Source organism: Myotis lucifugus, unplaced genomic scaffold (genome assembly GCF_000147115.1).
Source record: "Myotis lucifugus unplaced genomic scaffold, Myoluc2.0 scaffold_85, whole genome shotgun sequence".
Taxonomy (NCBI): domain Eukaryota; kingdom Metazoa; phylum Chordata; class Mammalia; order Chiroptera; family Vespertilionidae; genus Myotis; species Myotis lucifugus.
The window spans coordinates 46545-64971 of NW_005871133.1; the positions used below are offsets into that span (position 1 = coordinate 46545).

The following is an 18427-nucleotide window of genomic DNA, read 5'->3' on the forward strand; positions in this document are numbered from 1 at the left end:
CACCCTGCAATCAGGCTGCATCAGTACTGAGCCTGGGACTAAACCAAGCCTCCTGGGTGGGTGATAAATGGTATTCAAACCCAGTAAGTAACCGGTAGTTGAGCACTTAGTATGTGCCAAGCACAGAGATGAGGACTATTTACTGCCAGTTGGTGATAAGAGTGGCTTTCAGTTTGGTGACTGATAATGGGCCTATCCCACCAGACAACCTCCTCCCTCCTCACCCCCCAATGGCCCCAGCCAAAATTCAAGGGGACCACCATTGATGGGTAACCTCATCATCTGAAGGGTTCCCAGGGGTAATTCTCACTAGTGGGCTTTTAATGCAGGGTAAGAGGCGGAACTTAGCCTGGTGTTGAAAAGGCAGCAGAAGAATATGGTACCTTTTCACTAGACCCCAAGGATGTTAGATCACTTCATTAGGCACAGGTGTTATGTCCCTAGTTTTACACTCGGGGGAAATAAAGCAAAGAAGGTCTTGCGTGATAGGCCCAAGGTCACAATGAAAGTAACTGAGGAAAACATGAACCTAAATCTGGTTCTCCCTCGGGGGCAACGTTACTGCTGGTGGGTTACAACCGAGAGGGCCCGTAATAGACTTCCATGCATAAGAGCAATGGAACACACAAGACAGCATCTTCCACACTTTCCCTTGGTTCCAAGAAGGATGCACAATTCTCCAGCTGGGTAATGGGAAGCCATCAGTCCATGTATCTCCCCCTGCGCACGGAAGTTGAGGGTGGCCATTGCAGACCAGCCACAGATGCCCAGATCCCAAGTGGAGAAAGTCAAGAGCTCCACATGGCTTCCTGGAGAAGCATGAAGGCTGGCAGAGGCCAGAAATTCTGAGAACAGGTCAGAGAACCTAGCCAGCCACGGGGACACCGCACCTCATTAAGTATGAAAACCTCCCAAAAGAATAGGGAGAAACCTGGAAGGCCAGGAGAACTGGAGAGGCCCCCAGACCATATCTTTCCTGAAGGGGGATGGCCCCAGCCACAGGCCCCCGGCACAGCAAGGAGCGTTACCAGCATCTCTCCAGAGAGCACCTCCAGCAGCTTGATGAGCATCTGTCCATCCCGCAGGTCCTTGTAGAGGTCGGTGATGCGACAGGACTTGCGGGCCAGGTGCGAGTTCACCCATTTCGTGAAGGTCTTCTTCTGAACAACTTCTCGCTCATCTGTGTGGGGAGAAGAGTCCTAGGTTAGGGTCCCGAGGTGGGCAAGGTCAAGGGGCAATGGCATGGAGTCAAAGGGTTTTCTCTGAAGCCCAGAGTCCCCCATCTCTGGCAAAGGAGGCTGATGTATCTATTCCACACCCTTCCTGGAAGCATTTGTGATCAGAGCATAGCCTTTTGGCAACACGGGCCCACGTGCTGTGACAGGGCCAATGAAGAGATAACGCCCACTACCCTATTCCACGCACAGTATCGAGACACCCGTCCTTCATCCATCTGTTTTCCTGTGTCAGTCAGAATGTTCTGTACACTGTGCCAGTGAGCTTAGACTTCAATGCCAGCTTCACCAATCCAACTATTCAGCAAATATTCCTTCTGCTAGAATCGTCTCTCTTGACCTCTCCCTCACCCCACTCTTTCCCCTAAATCCTATTCATCCTTTAGGAATCACCCTGGCGGTATAAGATTTTTCTCCTTAAAGTTTCTTCTGACCCTTCACCTAGGTCAGGCCTCCCCTCGTGTGCCTTGACCCTCGCGTTTGCATTTCTTATTTATGTTTTGCTTCACACCTGTACTAATTTAAAGTCTGTCTTGCAGGCTCCTTGAGCCCAGGGAAGTCTGTCTTGCTCACCTCTACCTCCCCAAGGCTTGACGCCCGACACAGTGGCTACCCCATGGCTGTATTGTGGCCGAATGTACGGACACGGATTCAGCTCCTGCTGGTGCAGGCCTGTGCCAGCCTGATCACACATGAAGGGAAGACAAACTGCCCATCTTCGAGGAGCTCCGGGGAGGGAGGAAAGAATGATGAACAAGGAGACAGGGAGGCCATGTGCAATCTATGATCCGAGTGGGGTTGGGGATAATAGAGGCGTGGCCGGGGGGCTCCCCATGACTCTCTCTCTCACACCCAGAATGGCAGGCAGGGGTTCTCCACCTTCAGACCCGGGAGCTGACATGACACCCACCCCCAATCCGAAGTCAGCATGAGCCAAACCAGGCTTCTGGCCCACACCGTAGCAGTGCAGGCAGATGCCTCTCAGCACCTCTGCAAAGCCTGGCGAGCTGTCCAGTTAGGGCTGGGAAGCTTGACCAAGATGCTGGAGGAGGGCAAAGGCTGGGCTAGGAGAAAGACTGGGAGAGGGTGAAAGAGAGAGAAGAGTGGTAAAAAAATAGAAACAAAGGGAGAGAAGAGAGGAAGAGGAGTGAACCTCCACCTGTTTGCTTTAGTGAACTGTTTGTGGTAACCGGCTTCCGGGCACTTTGGCCGAAGACTCCAGGCGGGGCTGACCTGGCAGTGTGGCTGGGCCCGGGGCCCGGGAGGATCCCAGGGTCAGTCACAGCCAGGAGGGAATGTCAGCGCCTCAGGAGCAGGCTCACTGTCGTCTGCTCACCTGAGCCCCAACTGTGGGAGGGCTGGCTTCTTAAATTATTAAATATCTATTTAACAACAAAAAGAGAAGTCCAGTCAGCACCCCCTCGAGGGTATAATCCTGGCGGTTCCCGAGGCTCACAGCATCAAATTCCTTCCCCCTGTGTGGCTATGTTAGTGTTAGGAGCTCAGGCCCTTTATTCATTCACCCAGCAGATGTTTACTGTATACCCATCAGGTGCCAGGCTCTGGGTGGAGGTGGGGAATTCAAGGACAGGAAGGACGGCTCCTATTCTTGAGTCAGACATATTTTATTATAAATATGACGAGCGCTGGAATCGTACATAGAGAATTCAACGGCAGCCATCTAAATAAGACTTCCAAGAAAAGAAAATACTACAGCTAAATACACAAATCTTATGTAAATAAAACATTGAAGTGGAATTCATTCATTCATTCTAGGACATTGGGCAAAGTTTCAGAGGGAAAAGACCCCTTACTCTTTTGTTGGCAGCGAATTAAACCACTTTCCTGATTTCAAGGACTGCTTCAGTAAAATCCAACTAAAGTTTTGATGACGTAATTAACGGAAAGCAGTTGCATTTATTCTGGGACATGTCTGGATCCAACAGAGTCTGCCGCAGTCCCACGGGAGCTGTTCCCCCAAACCCGTATCTGTTCTTTATTTAAAAAATAGGTTTTTATTGATTTTAAAGAGAGAGGCAAAGGAGAGAGAGATAGAAACATCGATGAGAAGGAAACATCAACATCGATCAGCTACCTCCTGCATGTCCCCAGCTGGGGATCGAGCCTGCAACCCGGGCATGTGCCCTGATGGGGAATGCAACCAGCAACCTCCTGGTGCATAGGTTGATGCTCAACCACTGAGCCACACCGGCCGGACAACCCAGATCTGTCCTTTAAGAGGCCAGCCCTTCCAATCGGTTGTGGAGCTTTTGACCAAGGGGCTGAAATTTTTAGTCCCTTTAGAGGTGAGTATCTAAAAACACTAAAGTCCTAGCCCTGGCCGGTGTAGCTCAGTGGTTGGGTTTCCTCCTGGGTACCAAAAAGGTTGCTGGTTCGATTCCCAGTCAGAGCACATGCCTGGGTTGCGGGCTCAATCCCTGGAAGGGGGTGCGCAGGAGGCAGCCGATCGATGTTCCACTCTCACATCAATGTTTCTCTCTCTCACTTCCTCTCTCTCTAAGAATCAATAGGAAATAAAAACACTGAAGTCCTTTCTTCTCTCACTTTCTCTGACTTTAAGAATCCAAAATTTCACTACATGGTTGCTGAGACCCATTCACCTGTGCTTAGCAAAGTATGCCTAGCTGGGTGCATGGGATTTAATTGTAGGCTGCTGGGTTGGCCCATAAATCAGTGCGATGCCCCCAGTCTTCAGCACACGAACGATGCCTCCTGGCCCCCCAAATATGGGAGGTGCAGGTTTAGAGCTCAGGCAGGCACCCGGCCTCCAGGCCTCCGTTTCCTTGAAGGCTGGGGTGAAGCTGCCCGGAATCCCCAGCACCTGAAACACGCGGTGTGGAGACATGGGAGCGATTCGAGAAGCCATGTTGGCCACAGGAGAGAAACGGCCCAGGGGTGGGGATTCATTTCCATTAGCTCGCTGGCTCCGGCTGCTCCACATCGGCACACTCAGCACATTCTCCCAGCGTGGCCCAGACCCAGCAGGAGCCTTCCAAGTGCAGGAAAGGCGGTGGCTGGGAGCCAGCTGGGCTGGGAACCCGGGTGGTTCGGAAAGGCCCAGGAGGCGGCCGTGCATTGGGCCTGCCGTCCCCAGGGGGCGTGGGCTGCTCTGCAGGGACCTGCTGTGGAAAGGAGGCCTCAGCCAGGCCCTGCCAGCACAGGAAAGGAGACAAGTCCGCCAGCATGGCCTGACTGGGAGCCACTCGTGCCTCTGCTGCCACCCAGTCCAGGGCCTCTCCATTCCCATTCGTGTCTCCCTTTCCTTCGCAGGCTGTGGCCATCCTCATTCCTGCCTACATGTCAGGCCTTCCCCAGAAAACTCTGACCAAGGAGCTAGAATTACTGTCTGGGCATCGTGATTGGGTGGTCTTTCCTTTATACCCCCCTTCAAAGGTTTAGTTTGAGCCCTGGCCAGGGTGGCTCAATTGGTTGGGCATCATCCCATGCACCGAAAGGTTGCCAGTTCAATTCCCAGTCAGGGCACACGTCCAGGTTGCAGGCTCGATCTCTGGCAGGGGTGTGCGGGATGTTTTCCTCTCTCTTTCCCTCTCCCTTCTTCTCTCTCTAAAAATCAATAAAACATTTAATTAAAAAAAAAAAAAGGTTTGCAAGGCTGGTGTGGCTCAGTGGTTGAGCATTGACCTATGAACCAGGAGATCACAGTTCGATTCCCAGTCAGGGCACATGCCCAGATTGTGGGCTTGCTCCCCAGCATGGGGAGTGCAGGAGACAGCCAATCAATGATTCTCTCTCATCACTGATGTTTCTATCTCTCTCTCTCCCTCTCCCTTCCTCTCTGAAATCAATAAAAATATATTAAAAAATAAAACAGTTTAGTCTGAGACCAAAACTCAAATACTTATCCGCTAATATGAGAGTTCATACATGGAAAGTGCTTAAAACAGTACCTGGCCCACAGAAAGCTTGCTGTCACGTTAACTATCATCATCAGCATCACTACTATTACTATTACTATTACTATTACTATTACTATTACTATTAATTACTATTACTATTACTACATGCAGGTCCATCCTAAATGCTGCAGGGAGCATGAGGCAGGCTCACTCTCCCCAAGGGCCTCACAGGCTAGCTGAGGAAATAAGACACAAACCCACAAAAGTTAATTTTGCAACCACACAAGAGATAAAGGGCAGTTCATTTTAATAACACAGAAGCTGCCACCAGGTAATATTGGATTAGTTACCAGATAAATGGCACAGACAATAAATGGCTGGGTCAAAGAGGAAAGAGGTCATTTCTAATTGGAGTCATCAAGGGGCAGGGGTGGGGAGGAGCTCACGAAGAAAACCACTTTGGACAGGCAGAGGAGGAGGGGAGCAGGGAGGCGGGATGCGCCCACGCAGAGGCAGGAAAGGACAGCGCTCACTCGAGGGGACTACTGAGTAGCTACAGGTAAGAAGAAAGCATGTCGAAAACTAGATGTGGCTTTAAACTAGATGTGGAAAGCCTTGAATAAAGGGCTAAGTAGTTTAGATTTCATTCTAGAGGCCAAAGGAACCACTGAAGACGAGGCAAGATTATTTCCTGAAATATTAATTTGTAGGGCTTCCCAATGATAGTAAACAGACAAAGTGTTTCAGCTTAAATTTAAAAAGAAGTGTACAGAATGACAGATCTTAGAGGGAAGGGGGTAGAGGGGATGGGACGAAATTAACCAAAGAACATATATGCATATATGCATAGCCCATGGACACAGACCATAGAGTGGGGAAGGCCGGGGCCTGGGTGGAGGGGGTACAAAGGGGAGGAAAATGGGGAACAGCTATAATATTGTCAACAATAAATAAATTTAAAAAAAAAAGGATTCTGAGGCACACAAAAGGTTTGAATAAGTAGAAAAGCATGCCCAGTTCTCAAATAGGAAAACCCAATATCACCAAAATATCAGTTTACCCTAACAAATATATGCTTAATATTATTTTAAATCTATTTAAATTATGTAATTTAAATTTAGGCCAACTAGAGAAACTGTAAGAAAATTCATTGCGAAAAGCAACTAAAAATAGCTACAAAAATTTAAAAAAAAAAGAAAGGTAATAAAGGGTGAACAATTTTCTCAGGTGTCTTTTCTATCAAATATTAAATCACAGTATAAAGTTATAATAATAAAACTGTAGTGCTAGTGTATGAATAGATATAGACACATAGAAATACTCCCAAGTACACATATGCAGTTCCTATCTGATAAAGGTGGCATTTCAAATAAGGAGAAAGATAGGTCACCAGGCAAAGAGTGTTAGCAAAACTAGACAGCCATCCAAGAAAAATTAAAATTTTAAAAAAATATATATTTTATTGATTTTTTACAGAGAGGAGGCGAGAGGGATAGAGAGTCAGAAACATCAATGAGAGAGAAACATTGACCAGCTGCCTCCTGCACACTCCCTACTGGGGATGTGCCCACAACCAAGGTGCATGCCCTTGACCGGAATTGAACCTGGGACCCTTCAGTCCGCAGGCCGAAGCTCTATCCACTGAGCCAAACCAGTTAGGGCAGAAAAATTAAATTTATACCTCATACTTCAGGATACATTTCATTTGGGTAAAAAATTTAAATGTATAAAATGAAACCATAAAACTACCAAACTTAATGTGTGTGTGTGTTTTTTTTAATAACCTTTGTTTAGGGAATATGACACAAAATCCAAAAGCCAAAAAGTAAAAGACCTACAATTCAACTATGTTAAAAACATTTTTGTGTGGGATAACATACCATAGCAAAATCAAACAAAGGAGGAAAGATGTCAAACAAATCAAACAAAGGAGGAAAGATATCAGAAAGGGCTAATGACCTAGTATGTAAAGAGCACCTACAAATTAATAAGGGAAAAGACGAATAATCCAATAGCAAAATGTACAGAGGGATGTGAACAAAGAATTAATAGAGAAAAACCACAAAAGTCTCTTAATTGTGTAGAAAGTTATCCAAACTATTCATAATAGATGTGCAAATTAAAAGTACACACACACACACACACACACACACACACGTCTAATACATGGTCCTTAACTAGTTTGAACAAACAAATCATAAAAGACATTTTGAGATAACTGGGAAAATTTGAATATTAAGTGGGTATTAGATTATCTTGGGGAATTATTGTTAATTTTATTAGGTATAATAATGGTGTTCTGGTTAGTTGAAAAATGTTCTTGTTTTTCAGAGATACACACTAGAGTATTAGTGGTAAAATGTCATGATGATCTTCAATTTACTTTAAAAATACTTCAATCCCCCAAATGAATAGCAAATATGGAAAAATATTACCAGTTGTTAAATCTAGGTGATAATTCATTCTACTTTTATCTCTTTTTGTTGTTGTTAATCCTCACCTGAGGATATTTTCCCATTGATTTTTAGGGAGAGTGGAAGAGAGAGGGAAAGACTGAGAGAAACATTGATGTGAGAGAAACACATTCATTGGTTGTCTCTTGTATGAGCCCCGACCAGGGCCTGGGCTGGGGAGGAGCCTGCAACCAGGCATGTGCCCTTGACCTGAATCGAACCTGGGACCCTTTGGTCCACAGGCCGACACTCTATCCACTGAGCTAAACTGGCTCGGGCTCTATTTTTTTGTATGTTTGCATTTTTTCATACTAAAAGTCAAAAAGTAAAGTGAAAGTATACCAAGACACCATGTTTCACTTATCAGATGGGCAAAGATCAAAAGGTCTGAAAAATACCAGTTTGGCAAGGAGGGGGGTGGGTGGGAAGTATTCATATGTTGCTGGAGAGGGCAGCAAAGGCAATTTGGCAAGACTGATCAGAATTACACACGCACATAGTTTTGAACCCAGTAATTCCACTTCTAGGAATTTATCCTAGAGATAAACTTATACATTTGGGAAATAACCTACATACGTAACAAGGATATTCATTGCATTTTTTGAAATAGAACAAGATTGAAAACAACCTAAATGTCCACCAAAGGGGGCTGGTTAACTTAAAACTGTATGTCCAGCCCTGGCCATTGTGGCTCAGTTGGTTGGAGCATCATCCTATACACTGAAAGGTTTCAGGTTCGATTCCTGGTCAGGGCACATGTGGGAGGCAACTGATCGATGTTTCTTTCTCACATCAATGTTTCTCTCTCTCTCCCCCTCTCCCCTCCTCTTATAAAAACAAACAAGTTATATGTCCATACAATGGAATACTATATAGCTATAGAAAAGAACGAGGAGGCTATTTATCTATTAATATAAAACAATTTTCAAGATATATTGGGTGGAGCCCAGCCAGCATGGCTCAGTGGTTGAGCATCGACCAATGAACCAGGAGTTAATGGTTCAGTTTCCAGTCAGGGCACATGCCCAGGTTGCGGGCTCAATCCCCAGTTGGGGGTGTGTAGGAGGCAGCTGATCGATGTTTCTCTTTCATTGATGTTTCTCTCTCATCGATGTTTCCATCTTTCTATTCCTCTCCTTTCCTTTTTATAAAATCAGTAAAAACATATTTTTTAAAAGTTATTGGAGGACGATTCTAACTGCCCTGTATAAATGGGATCGGACAGGGGAGAGGCCAGAGCCAGGGAAACCAGCTCTCAGGTGGCTGCAGAAGTCTCTTGTGAGGTGACATGGCCCACTGACAAATGAACTGTGGAAATGAAATGACAGGAGCTGATTTGAACAATAACACAGAACACAGGTCAACTGGCCCAGCAGGTGACAGAATTCAGAGACTGTAAGACAGAATTAAAAATGAGTTCAGGGTTTTGATCAAAGAGGCTCAAAAAGCTGGTGGTGGGAGGAAAAATGGGAAGCAGGATCTCAGGTAAGGCACCGAGGAGGGGAGAATGCAGGTCTGAAGGTCATTCAAGAGGCCCGGGTGCTGCAGCCCAAGCAGCACTGTGATGATTCTAAAATCCTGTGATTTTCGTCCTGTCCTGCCACTTCCCGCTGTGTGACCTCCCTCATCGATGAAGGGGCACAGTAACAGTTACCTCCCGCCTCCTTCAGAGTGCCTGAGGGTCAGCCAGATCATCTGGGTAACAGGCACCAAGAACACGGAGCAGCTGAGCAAACACCGAGCACTGCTATTGGGCGCGCAGGTGGCGGCTGCATGGAAACACCGCACTCGCTGGGACTGCGGGGCACAGAGGTCGAGATAGATGCCCAGGACTCAGCCTCAGCCTCAGCCCAGCTTTTAGTGAATAGAGAGAATTTCTGGAGAACCCACTGATTTGCTAGAAAGGATCGATTCACCTTCCCAGGCCAGGAAGCAGAGCTCCACAGTCCAGGGTGAAGAGGCATGCGGTCAGCAGGTCAGCGCTGCTCCGCAGGCGACTTCTCCACAGGCCGCCAGAGTTGGAAAGGCCTGAGCATCATTTGGTTCCAGCCTCTCACTTTCCAGTGAGGAAACAGAGGCCCTGAGGAGCCAAGGTCATTGAGTGAGGGGAAGCCCATGACAGCAGCAGGAGGACAGAAGAAGCACTTTGCTGGGACGGACCATTTTCTCTTCCACACGGCCACCAAGCTGGCTCACACTGCCACCTTCTTCCTGGACCACTGGGCCTCCTCCCCACAACCTGTTCTCCCACTGAGGTCAGAGTGACCTTTAAAACCCCTAATGCAGTGGTTCTCAACCTTGGCTGCACATTAGAATCACCTGGGAATCTTTTTTTAAAATCCTGATTTCTGGGCCTCATCCTCCGGAAATTGTTTCTTTGTTATGGGGTGGGAACACAACATTAGTAACAAAGAAAGAAACAGAATTTCCGGAGGATGACCCAGAAATCAGAATTTTAATAAGATTCCCAGGTGATTCTAATGTGCAGCCAAGGTTGAGAACCACTGCCCTAACGTAACCATGTCGATCCCTGTGAAAGCAGGTTGATGGGCTGCGAGCAGCTCCATCCCTCCAAGCTCCCCTGAAGGCCAGGGCTCCAGTCCTGAGAGCCCAGAGCTCTCCCTGGTAATGGCTCCCGCCCTGTGATCCTGCAACCCTGCCATTCCTTTGCAAAGGATCCCCACTTTAAATTCCTCAGCCACTCCTTTTTGGAAAAAAATAAAATAAATTTATATATATATATATATATATATATATATATATATATATATATATATATATATATATAATTGATTTCAGAGAGGGAGAGAGATAGAAACATCAATGATGAGAGAGAATCCCTGATTTCTCCCTGCCCCCCCCCCCAAGGGGGGATCGAGCCCCCAAACCCGGCATGTGCCCGACTGTGCGGGAAGCCACCCATTGCCCATACTATCATGAGAGTGCACCAAGGAACTCGGAAGGCTGATGGAACCTTGGTGTTAGCAGGGCTAACACCCAAGCACCATTGTTCTGTTGAGATAGTGGTGACTCGAAGCAATTTCCTGACCTAATAGCCTCAAAGTAAATGTTTACTGGACCTTACTGATCTTTACTGATCTTTATTGACCGTAGAGATGGTCTGTCTGCTACCTGTTTGCTATGCTTTACTGAGGGCAAGATGTGTATCTAAAATTGGATGATAAGCGGATAAGGCCAGGTTTCAGTGTGCCTCTCCAGGAGAGAGGTCTCCACCTGGCCCTCCATGCCTTCTAATTCATATTTCTTGTATAGTATTTTCATTTGTGCATCGGCCCCTCCTTCAGCTCCTAAACCCCTGCCGCAAAGGTTGTGGCCTGGCTGGGAATTGAACCGTGGTTGATGCTCAACCACTGAGCCACGCCAGTCGGGTCAGCCACTCCTTTTGAGTTTCCTGCTACTTCCTGCCCAGACCCTGAAGATAGCCATAGCCTATAAGGGCCGCTGCAGTGTGGCTCCTGCCTGCCCCTCCTATCTCCACCCACTATTCCCCTCAGGTTCAAACAAGCCCCTACTCATCCTTGGATGACTTATCAGCTATAGGTTATGCTATAAACTCACAGTTCTCAGTAAACGTTCATTGCATTATCATGACTTGTCATTATGCACATGTCTGTAGGTCTATAAGCACATATGATTATTTTATCTACTTCCTTCTCATTAGACTGTACAATGAGATTCCTTGGTTGATCTAGTTTCCAGAGTCTGAAGGCCAAAGGGTTTGGAGGCAAAATGCTCCCAGAGATTTGGCTGCTACCAAGCCTCCCTGTCATTCTCTCTCAGTGACACGATGAAAAGGGAAAATGAGCAATTGCTACAGATGCTCTGAAAACACCACCTCTTTGGCCAAGCAGCATGCACGGGGCCCATTGCAGGGGGTGAGGGGAGTGGGTGCTGGCTGCTCCCAGGAGCCGTGAGCACAGCCAAGGCCTGGGGCCAGAGCCTGCCCTTGGGAACGGAGCCGAAAGCCCACAGGAATGTCCCAAAGATGGAGGAGGCTATTAGCATGGCTCACTCACTGCACCGCATGGGGAGGGAAGAGAGTCTTATTATTAACCTCGGTGTATTAATATTTGATCAAGCGTCTCCACGATGATAGTCATCCAGAGAAAGGGAGCCTTTGTTCTGACAGCTCTTATCAAGAGGGGAGAGGGGCCACGGGAGAGGTGTCATGTGCGGGGCAGGACCACACAGTGCAGGTGGCGCACGGGCCTCGCTTGCAGGGTTGTCTGCACAGGTACCTAGAGGTTTATCTGCACAGTGGCCTATCTAGGGGAGGGAGGGAAACTCACAATGGCTGACCTCCAAGAGGAAGCTGCTGAGCCAATTTTCTTCCTTCTGACAGTAGTACACTGAAATGATGGTTAATAATTTTAGATATTTCTGCGAATAGTATATTTTCTCAAAATATAGTCTCTAAATGAAACTCCATTTCACGTTTTGAAATCTGACAAGAAAACACTTTAAAGACCTCTCACTAATGACACCCTCTCTGTTCTCACATGTAGCGTAAGAGAGACATAAGGACCAGAAACACCGGATGCCTTGGTCGCCAGCAGCTGCATCCGAATTTATCGACTTCACAGGCTGCCAAGAAGCTGCTGGTCCCCACCACATGCCACCACAGTGTGGGCAAACCCTGCCCTCTAAAGTAAGTCATCCACCCTCTGGACATGAAACCATCCTCAGGCAACCTGGGCTCATGTCATCCTGGTACAAGTGGGAAAAGGAGTTCAGGGAGGGGCTAAGCATCATTTTTTGCCACCGAAGTCAGGAAGGAACCCAACAATGCTCTCCAGAAAGTTCCTGGGGAGCCAAAGTGGGTGGGCAGGGAGCAGCAGGGTCTGAGAACCACGGTCCTAAGGCTCTGAGGGAACACCTGTCAATCACAGAACTTGACCTTGGGGTCTGGGCACAATGGGTCTGGAAGGTGTTCAAGGTTCAAAGTGGCAGCAACTCCGTGACTCAGAGCACGGGACGCAGCTTGCAGTGCACCTGCTGTCCTTCTGCGTTCTCTGAATTGCCCTCAATCAACCTCGCCACTCGGCCTCCTCTCATTTCTAGTAAAAAGGCTACAAAGCGAGGATGCAGCAAGGAAGCACATCTCTAGTTTGAAGCATCACTTGGGTTCCAATTTTGAGTGGGCCACACAAGCTGGTGCACTTTGCTGGAAAAGGGGAGCTCTGTGTCGTTTGTCCCTCAGTAATTGTTCAACAGGCCGAAGAGGAGGAGGAAGGGCGTGTCTGGCCCTCCTTCTTACAGGCCTTCTCAGGCAGCCCTGGGCTGCAACCTTCCAGAGGCCTCTGTGCACCATGGAGCTGGGGTGCCAAGCTGTGTGCAAGTGTGAGGCAGGGGGCGCAGGAGGGAGGAAGGAGAGGGAGGCTGGTGCACAGGGTTTCTCTTTTCGGGCGCCTTTCTGTGGCATTGCTCCTCTCCTAGCTGGGCCACATCTGCCCTGAGCCACTGGGGTACACAACCAGGTGTGAGGAGGTGTGCAGGCAGGCGGAGGGCTCCCCTGGGATGAGGAGAGAGCGCACAGAGGGCGGGCATTCTGGCTGGGAAAGTCCCTTGCAGCCTGCAGTGCTCCATCCCTCCTCCAGGTGCCACAAATGTTTACCGAATGGCTGCCAGTATGAAAAGGGGAGGGACAGGAGGGGGTGTGACAATGAGATGACTCTCGGAGGCACTGAGAGCTTTTCTACTGTAGCACTAAGGCCGGAACCTTTTGGAGGGAAAGGAATTTGGCCTGTTCAGCTGCTCCCTTCCTCTAACCTTTCAAAGCAGATCCGAAGAGTGGCCTGTCTGGGAAGGTGCCACAACCATCAAAGCAGAGGACAGCTCCCTGTTCAGGAAGAAACCTCATGGCCACTCACCACAGAACCTCAAAAAGTGCTGCCAGCTTTAGAAGCTGACATTGAGAGCTAACATCTGCCCAGGGAACCTACTGGGCAAATATTCCTGCTGGGCTCCCAGGCCTCCCCTTGGCATTGCCAAGGTCAAATCCATCTTCTCCCAGGAGCCTTCTGCAGCCTGTTCCATCCCACTTTCCTGACCCCATCTCACTTTCACTTTAGCCAGGCTGATCCGCAGTTTCAAATCCAGAGTAATTCATTCTGGAGAGGTCAGTGTGGTGGTTTCCACACCGAGTAACCAGATGGCTCATTAATTCTGGCCCAGGGAGGGAGAGCTGGGGATGATCAGGGAGGCAGACTAGGGGCTGCTTCCTTTGGGGCTGAGAGGAAGTTAACTGAGAGGCAGAAAAGATGGTCCGGTTAACCAAATGCAAGTCTTCTAGCTACAGGTCACTAAGTAGAGACGGACTCCCAGGAGGTGCTATACCAGGAAGAGCACTTAACAAGCTCATCCTTTGGTTCCTTGGGCCAATGGAAGTGACACACAGCTGGGATCCTGGCTGGCTGGCCTTATGGAGAAAGCTCTCACAGCACGGGGCTTCATCCTCATGGGCCCTGGGTCTCTGGGGACGAAGCCGAGCGCTCCAAACACAAGCTTCAGCCTCATTTCCCCAGTCCCTGGTTCTTTTCTCCAACCCAGGCCTTCTAAGAAAAAAGAGGGTTAAGAGGGAAGAAACTGACCCTGGAGCAGGCCAAGGTCACTGGGCCAATGAATGAATTAATGATCTTGAATGTCTGAAGTTGGTAGAAGAGAAAGGACAGAAAGATACTAAGATTTCCTATAAATACAAACATTCATTTGCCTAGTATTTTATTATTAATAAGAAGCTTTCATAAACTTCCTCTTATTTGATATTCACAGCCTTGGCAAAGTACTGCTGTCCTGACCTTATGAAACAGGAAATGGATCCGGCCATCCTCCGTAGCAGTAGCATTAGAGGTGGAACCAGGACTTGGATCTGGGACTTGTGACATTTACCCAGGACCTTCAATTTCAGAAAGAAAAGGCCAGGCCAACCTTGCCACATATACCCACAAAGCAGATCACCACCATCTTATAAGAAACACAGAACCAAGCACCTTCCTTGGCGTATGACTCTTAGGCGTGGAGGTGGCCGAGCAGCACACTGAAATGATGGGAACCACAAGTAGCTTCTGCTGCCTGAGCCTCTTTGGAAATACTGACCCCTGCCTATTCTGCCCAGGCAGCTCCAAAGACAGTACTGAAGAGAAAAATGTCAACAAGTTAAAACTGGGGAGACCGACATTTCTTTTCTCTGCTCTGCCTACCCACCTGAATGGGTCCATTGCCATTCTACTTTGGACCTTCTCAAAACTTTAGCTTCTCCCAGATTCACTCAGAGTGGACTCTTAGGTTTTTGTTTGTTTTAAAAAATCCTGAATGGACCCCAAACTTCCATGATTACTTGTTAGCCAGATGTTCTCTTCTTTTCTCTTTTATTTTTTTAAATATATTTTATTGATTTTTTTACAGAGAGGAAGGGAGAGGGATAGAGAGTTAGAAACATCGATGAGAGAGAAACATCGATCAGCTGCCTCCTGCACACTCCCCACTGGGGATGTGCCCGCAACCAAGGTACATGCCCTTGACCGGAATCGAACCTGGGACCCTTGAGTCCGCAGGCCGATGCTCTATCCACTGAGCCAAACCAGTTAGGGCTTCTTTTCTCTTTTTAAAAAGAAATATATTTTTATTGATTTCAGAGAGGAAGGGAGAGGGAGAGAGAGAGAGAAACATCTATAATGAGAAAGAATCATTGACTGGCTGCCTCTGGCACGCACCCTACTGGGGATCGAGCCCACAACCCGGGCATGTGCCCTGACCAGGAATCGAACCATAACCTGGCTCATAGGTTGACTGAGCCACGCCAGCCAGTTGAATTGTTAAGGTCCATGCAACTCTGCACACCGTGGTTCCTCTCTCCCAGGTAGGACATTCAGGTTCTATGGGAGATAGGTGAGGAACAGGCCAGCCTGGCGGAGACTCTTTCCTGATCAACCCATTTCCACTAGTTTCCCGGGCTGCTCATCAGACCTGGTTATACCTATAGGCCAAGTGGACAAACTCATAGCCTACCCGCCTGTCAGAGTCATGTGCACCCTTCAGTCCCAACTCAAGCCACCTCCTCCACAAACAAGTCCTTGATTCTTTCTGCAGCTCTTCCTTTGCTCTTTCATTGCTATTTAATTAGGTGTCTTTCCTACGGTTCTTCTCTAATTCTACTCGTGCTAATTAATTATGATCATCATTCATTTTCCCTAATAGATCAGAAACTCCTTAGAGACAGATACTATGTAGAATTCATCTCTGTGCTTCCCCCTCCACTCTCATGTCTGGCCAGGGGCTTAGCTCTGCATATAGTAGGAGTTCAATAGATAGTTGTTAAAATGGAATTTGCTTTAGTTTCTTAAAAAACAGGGTGTATCTGAAATGGATAAAATGATCCCTGCACAAAAGACAGTCCCACTCCTCAAAGGTCCTATGTCAAACCTTACGGAATATGGTATCCCTCTCCCTCCAGCCACATCACCAGGGTCCCTGCAGCCAGATCAGCCAGCACGAGATATAAAGAAGGCACAACCAGACCGGCAAAGGCAAGGGTTCTGAGTTCGGTTATATAAAGAGGTTAAAATTACATAAGCAAAAGCAAGGGGCTGGTGCTCTTATATGTCCACAAGGAAAACCAAGGAAGGATTCTGTGAGGGAGGGGTGGTGAAGAGGCAGTGAAGGAAAAAGAAAGGGAGTTTCCTGCCAAGAACAAGGACACAAAGGGGGATAGCCGAGACCTGAATGGATTCCCCACCAGGACAAGAGAATGAGACACCACCCCATTCCTTTTATGGGGACACCCAGACACTCCTGAGGGGAAAGGTCATTATGGTCTCAGAGGGGCCTAGGGCCCTGCTTATGCCTCAAGGTCAGTTTATGCCCCAAGGGCTGAGGGAGCAGAGGGAGGGAAGTTGGAAGAGTACTAGCATGAAAGTCAGGTAAAGCCATGAGCAGTAGGGGCAGTGGGAGACTCCATCCAGAAAGTGCCTGTGGGAAAGTCTTATCCGTCTCACAAGGCAGAAGATGGCAACCAGCAATGAGGGAGGGAAACAAGTCAGATTTGGGCCCATCACTGGTAGAGCAGGTGAAACAGTCCACCCCTACACCACCCCATATAACTCAAGGTCTCTTCACTGGCCAAGGACCGAGGGTCAGAATATAGCTCCCCTGGGCCAGGCTCCAGGGAGGCAGTGTGCACAGGGGTTGTTGGGGGCGGAGGGGGTGGGGCGGGGGAGGGGAAGGAATCTTAAGAATCACAACTCAGCCAGCAAGGGGAGGAAATCTATTCTGAACCTGCTAAGTAAAAATCTAATTTAATTCCAGTTTCAGGATAAGAGGTTTAGTCCAGAAAATCCTCCTTTCCGAGGCAGTGTGGGAGGATGTTATCTGTTCTCAATTTTCTATCAAATCGCTCTTTCCCTTCGGGACCACAGAGAGGATGAGGTAGTTCCTCCATCCAGGCGAGGCAGGAGACTGAGGTGCGTACGGAGGCCCCACACACCTCTGCCCGGCTGTCCATCCCCTCAGACACTTCTTTGCCCAGACTTTCTCTTACTTCTGACTGTGGCCACAGGTCATGCAAGACACAGGCAGAGGGCAGGGCCCCACTGGCACCCTCTCCCGCCTGGGAGGAAGTGCAGGACACGTGGAACAGAGGCTGCCTGAGCCTGCGCTGTCTCCCCAGGAGGCCCAGCCTCTCTGAGCCACGCAACCACGTCTCCATCACCGCCCTGCCAGGGCTCACGCCAATGCACACAGAGGATTCACCACAGACAAGGAGGCGAGTGAACCTCCCCTACCCCCCACAGCCCCAAACGGTACCTGCCAAGGCCTTGATCCGGGACCTCTCGAAGAGCCTGGCCGAGCTGTTGTCATTGTCCAGCTCATCGTCCGGGGCATCCCAGCGGGCATTGATCCGGCTGTACGGTGGCTGGTTGGCCACGTTTTCAAACTCCGTGGCTGATGTCATGTCAGCAGGCTCTCAGCAGCTACACCTGCCTCAGTCTTCATGGAAGAGTCCCTGGGGGGGACAACAACACAGGCAGGGGTTAGCTCTCACCCCCTTGGACTTTTCCTCAGGGGAAACTTATTTGGAGCATCCAACAGGAGTAGATCCTTGTGGGAGCCGCACACAGTGCCATCTGCCTGGCCATGCTTCCTACTCGGGTCTCTGGCTCCTTGGATATAAAATATTGCAGCAGCAGCAGCAGCAACAGTAACAGCGGCAGCGGCGGCGGGGACAGAGAGCTGATGCAGCAAGGGTCAGGATGGCCAGCAGGTGGAGACATCAGTCGCAGCAAGCCCGCTTCCTCCAAACCCACCGCCACTGCTGCGGAGCCTGAGAGGGCAGCTCTCCTGGGAGCCTGAGGCTGCCACTAGCGGGACAGGCTGGGACTGGGGCCAGGACCCAACCTGGGGTGGGGGGAGAGGAGAAGAGGGGAGAAGCTGGAAGATGCCTGAAGCTGACTCAAACACGAACCAGTGGGAAGAGGGATGAATGTGAGCTTCAGGATGCCATTGGTGTCAGCAGCCCTGGCAGCTGTGCTGGGGGGTGGGGGGGGGAGGTTTACTCCTCCCAGAGGCTGCCCAAGAGTTCTTTCCCAGCTGCAAATATTCAGAAAGCTGAGCTCTGGTTTTGCCTTCTCTGAAGTGCAACCAGGTGCTCAGACAAGGTCTCCTGTTGAATCCCAGGACAGAACAAGGAGCCCAGATGAGCCTGCTGTCCCATCAAAGCCACCAGCATGATGGTGGGGTGGTGGTGGTGAGGGGATCCCATGGACAATGGAGCTGTGTGTGTTCATCTATGCAATCAGCATGGTCATCAGGAGCCCTGGGTATGTATTCATTCATTCATTCATTC

General features: G+C 48.9%; 1 protein-coding gene across 1 annotated transcript in view; it reads right to left on the bottom strand.

Annotated features, from left to right (window-relative positions):
* The window catches only part of SPTB (spectrin beta, erythrocytic), a 62131-nt gene extending 44589 nt beyond the window's left edge, over positions 1–17542 (bottom strand). The window contains exons 1-2 of the mRNA XM_023755813.1: positions 17389–17542; positions 1029–1180 (exon numbers count right to left, since the gene is read on the bottom strand). Of these exons, the coding sequence (XP_023611581.1) occupies positions 1029–1180; positions 17389–17536 (300 nt within the window). The 5' untranslated portion in view covers positions 17537–17542. The remainder of the gene's footprint in view (positions 1–1028; positions 1181–17388) is intronic.
* Between the last annotated feature and the right edge of the window lie 885 nt (positions 17543–18427).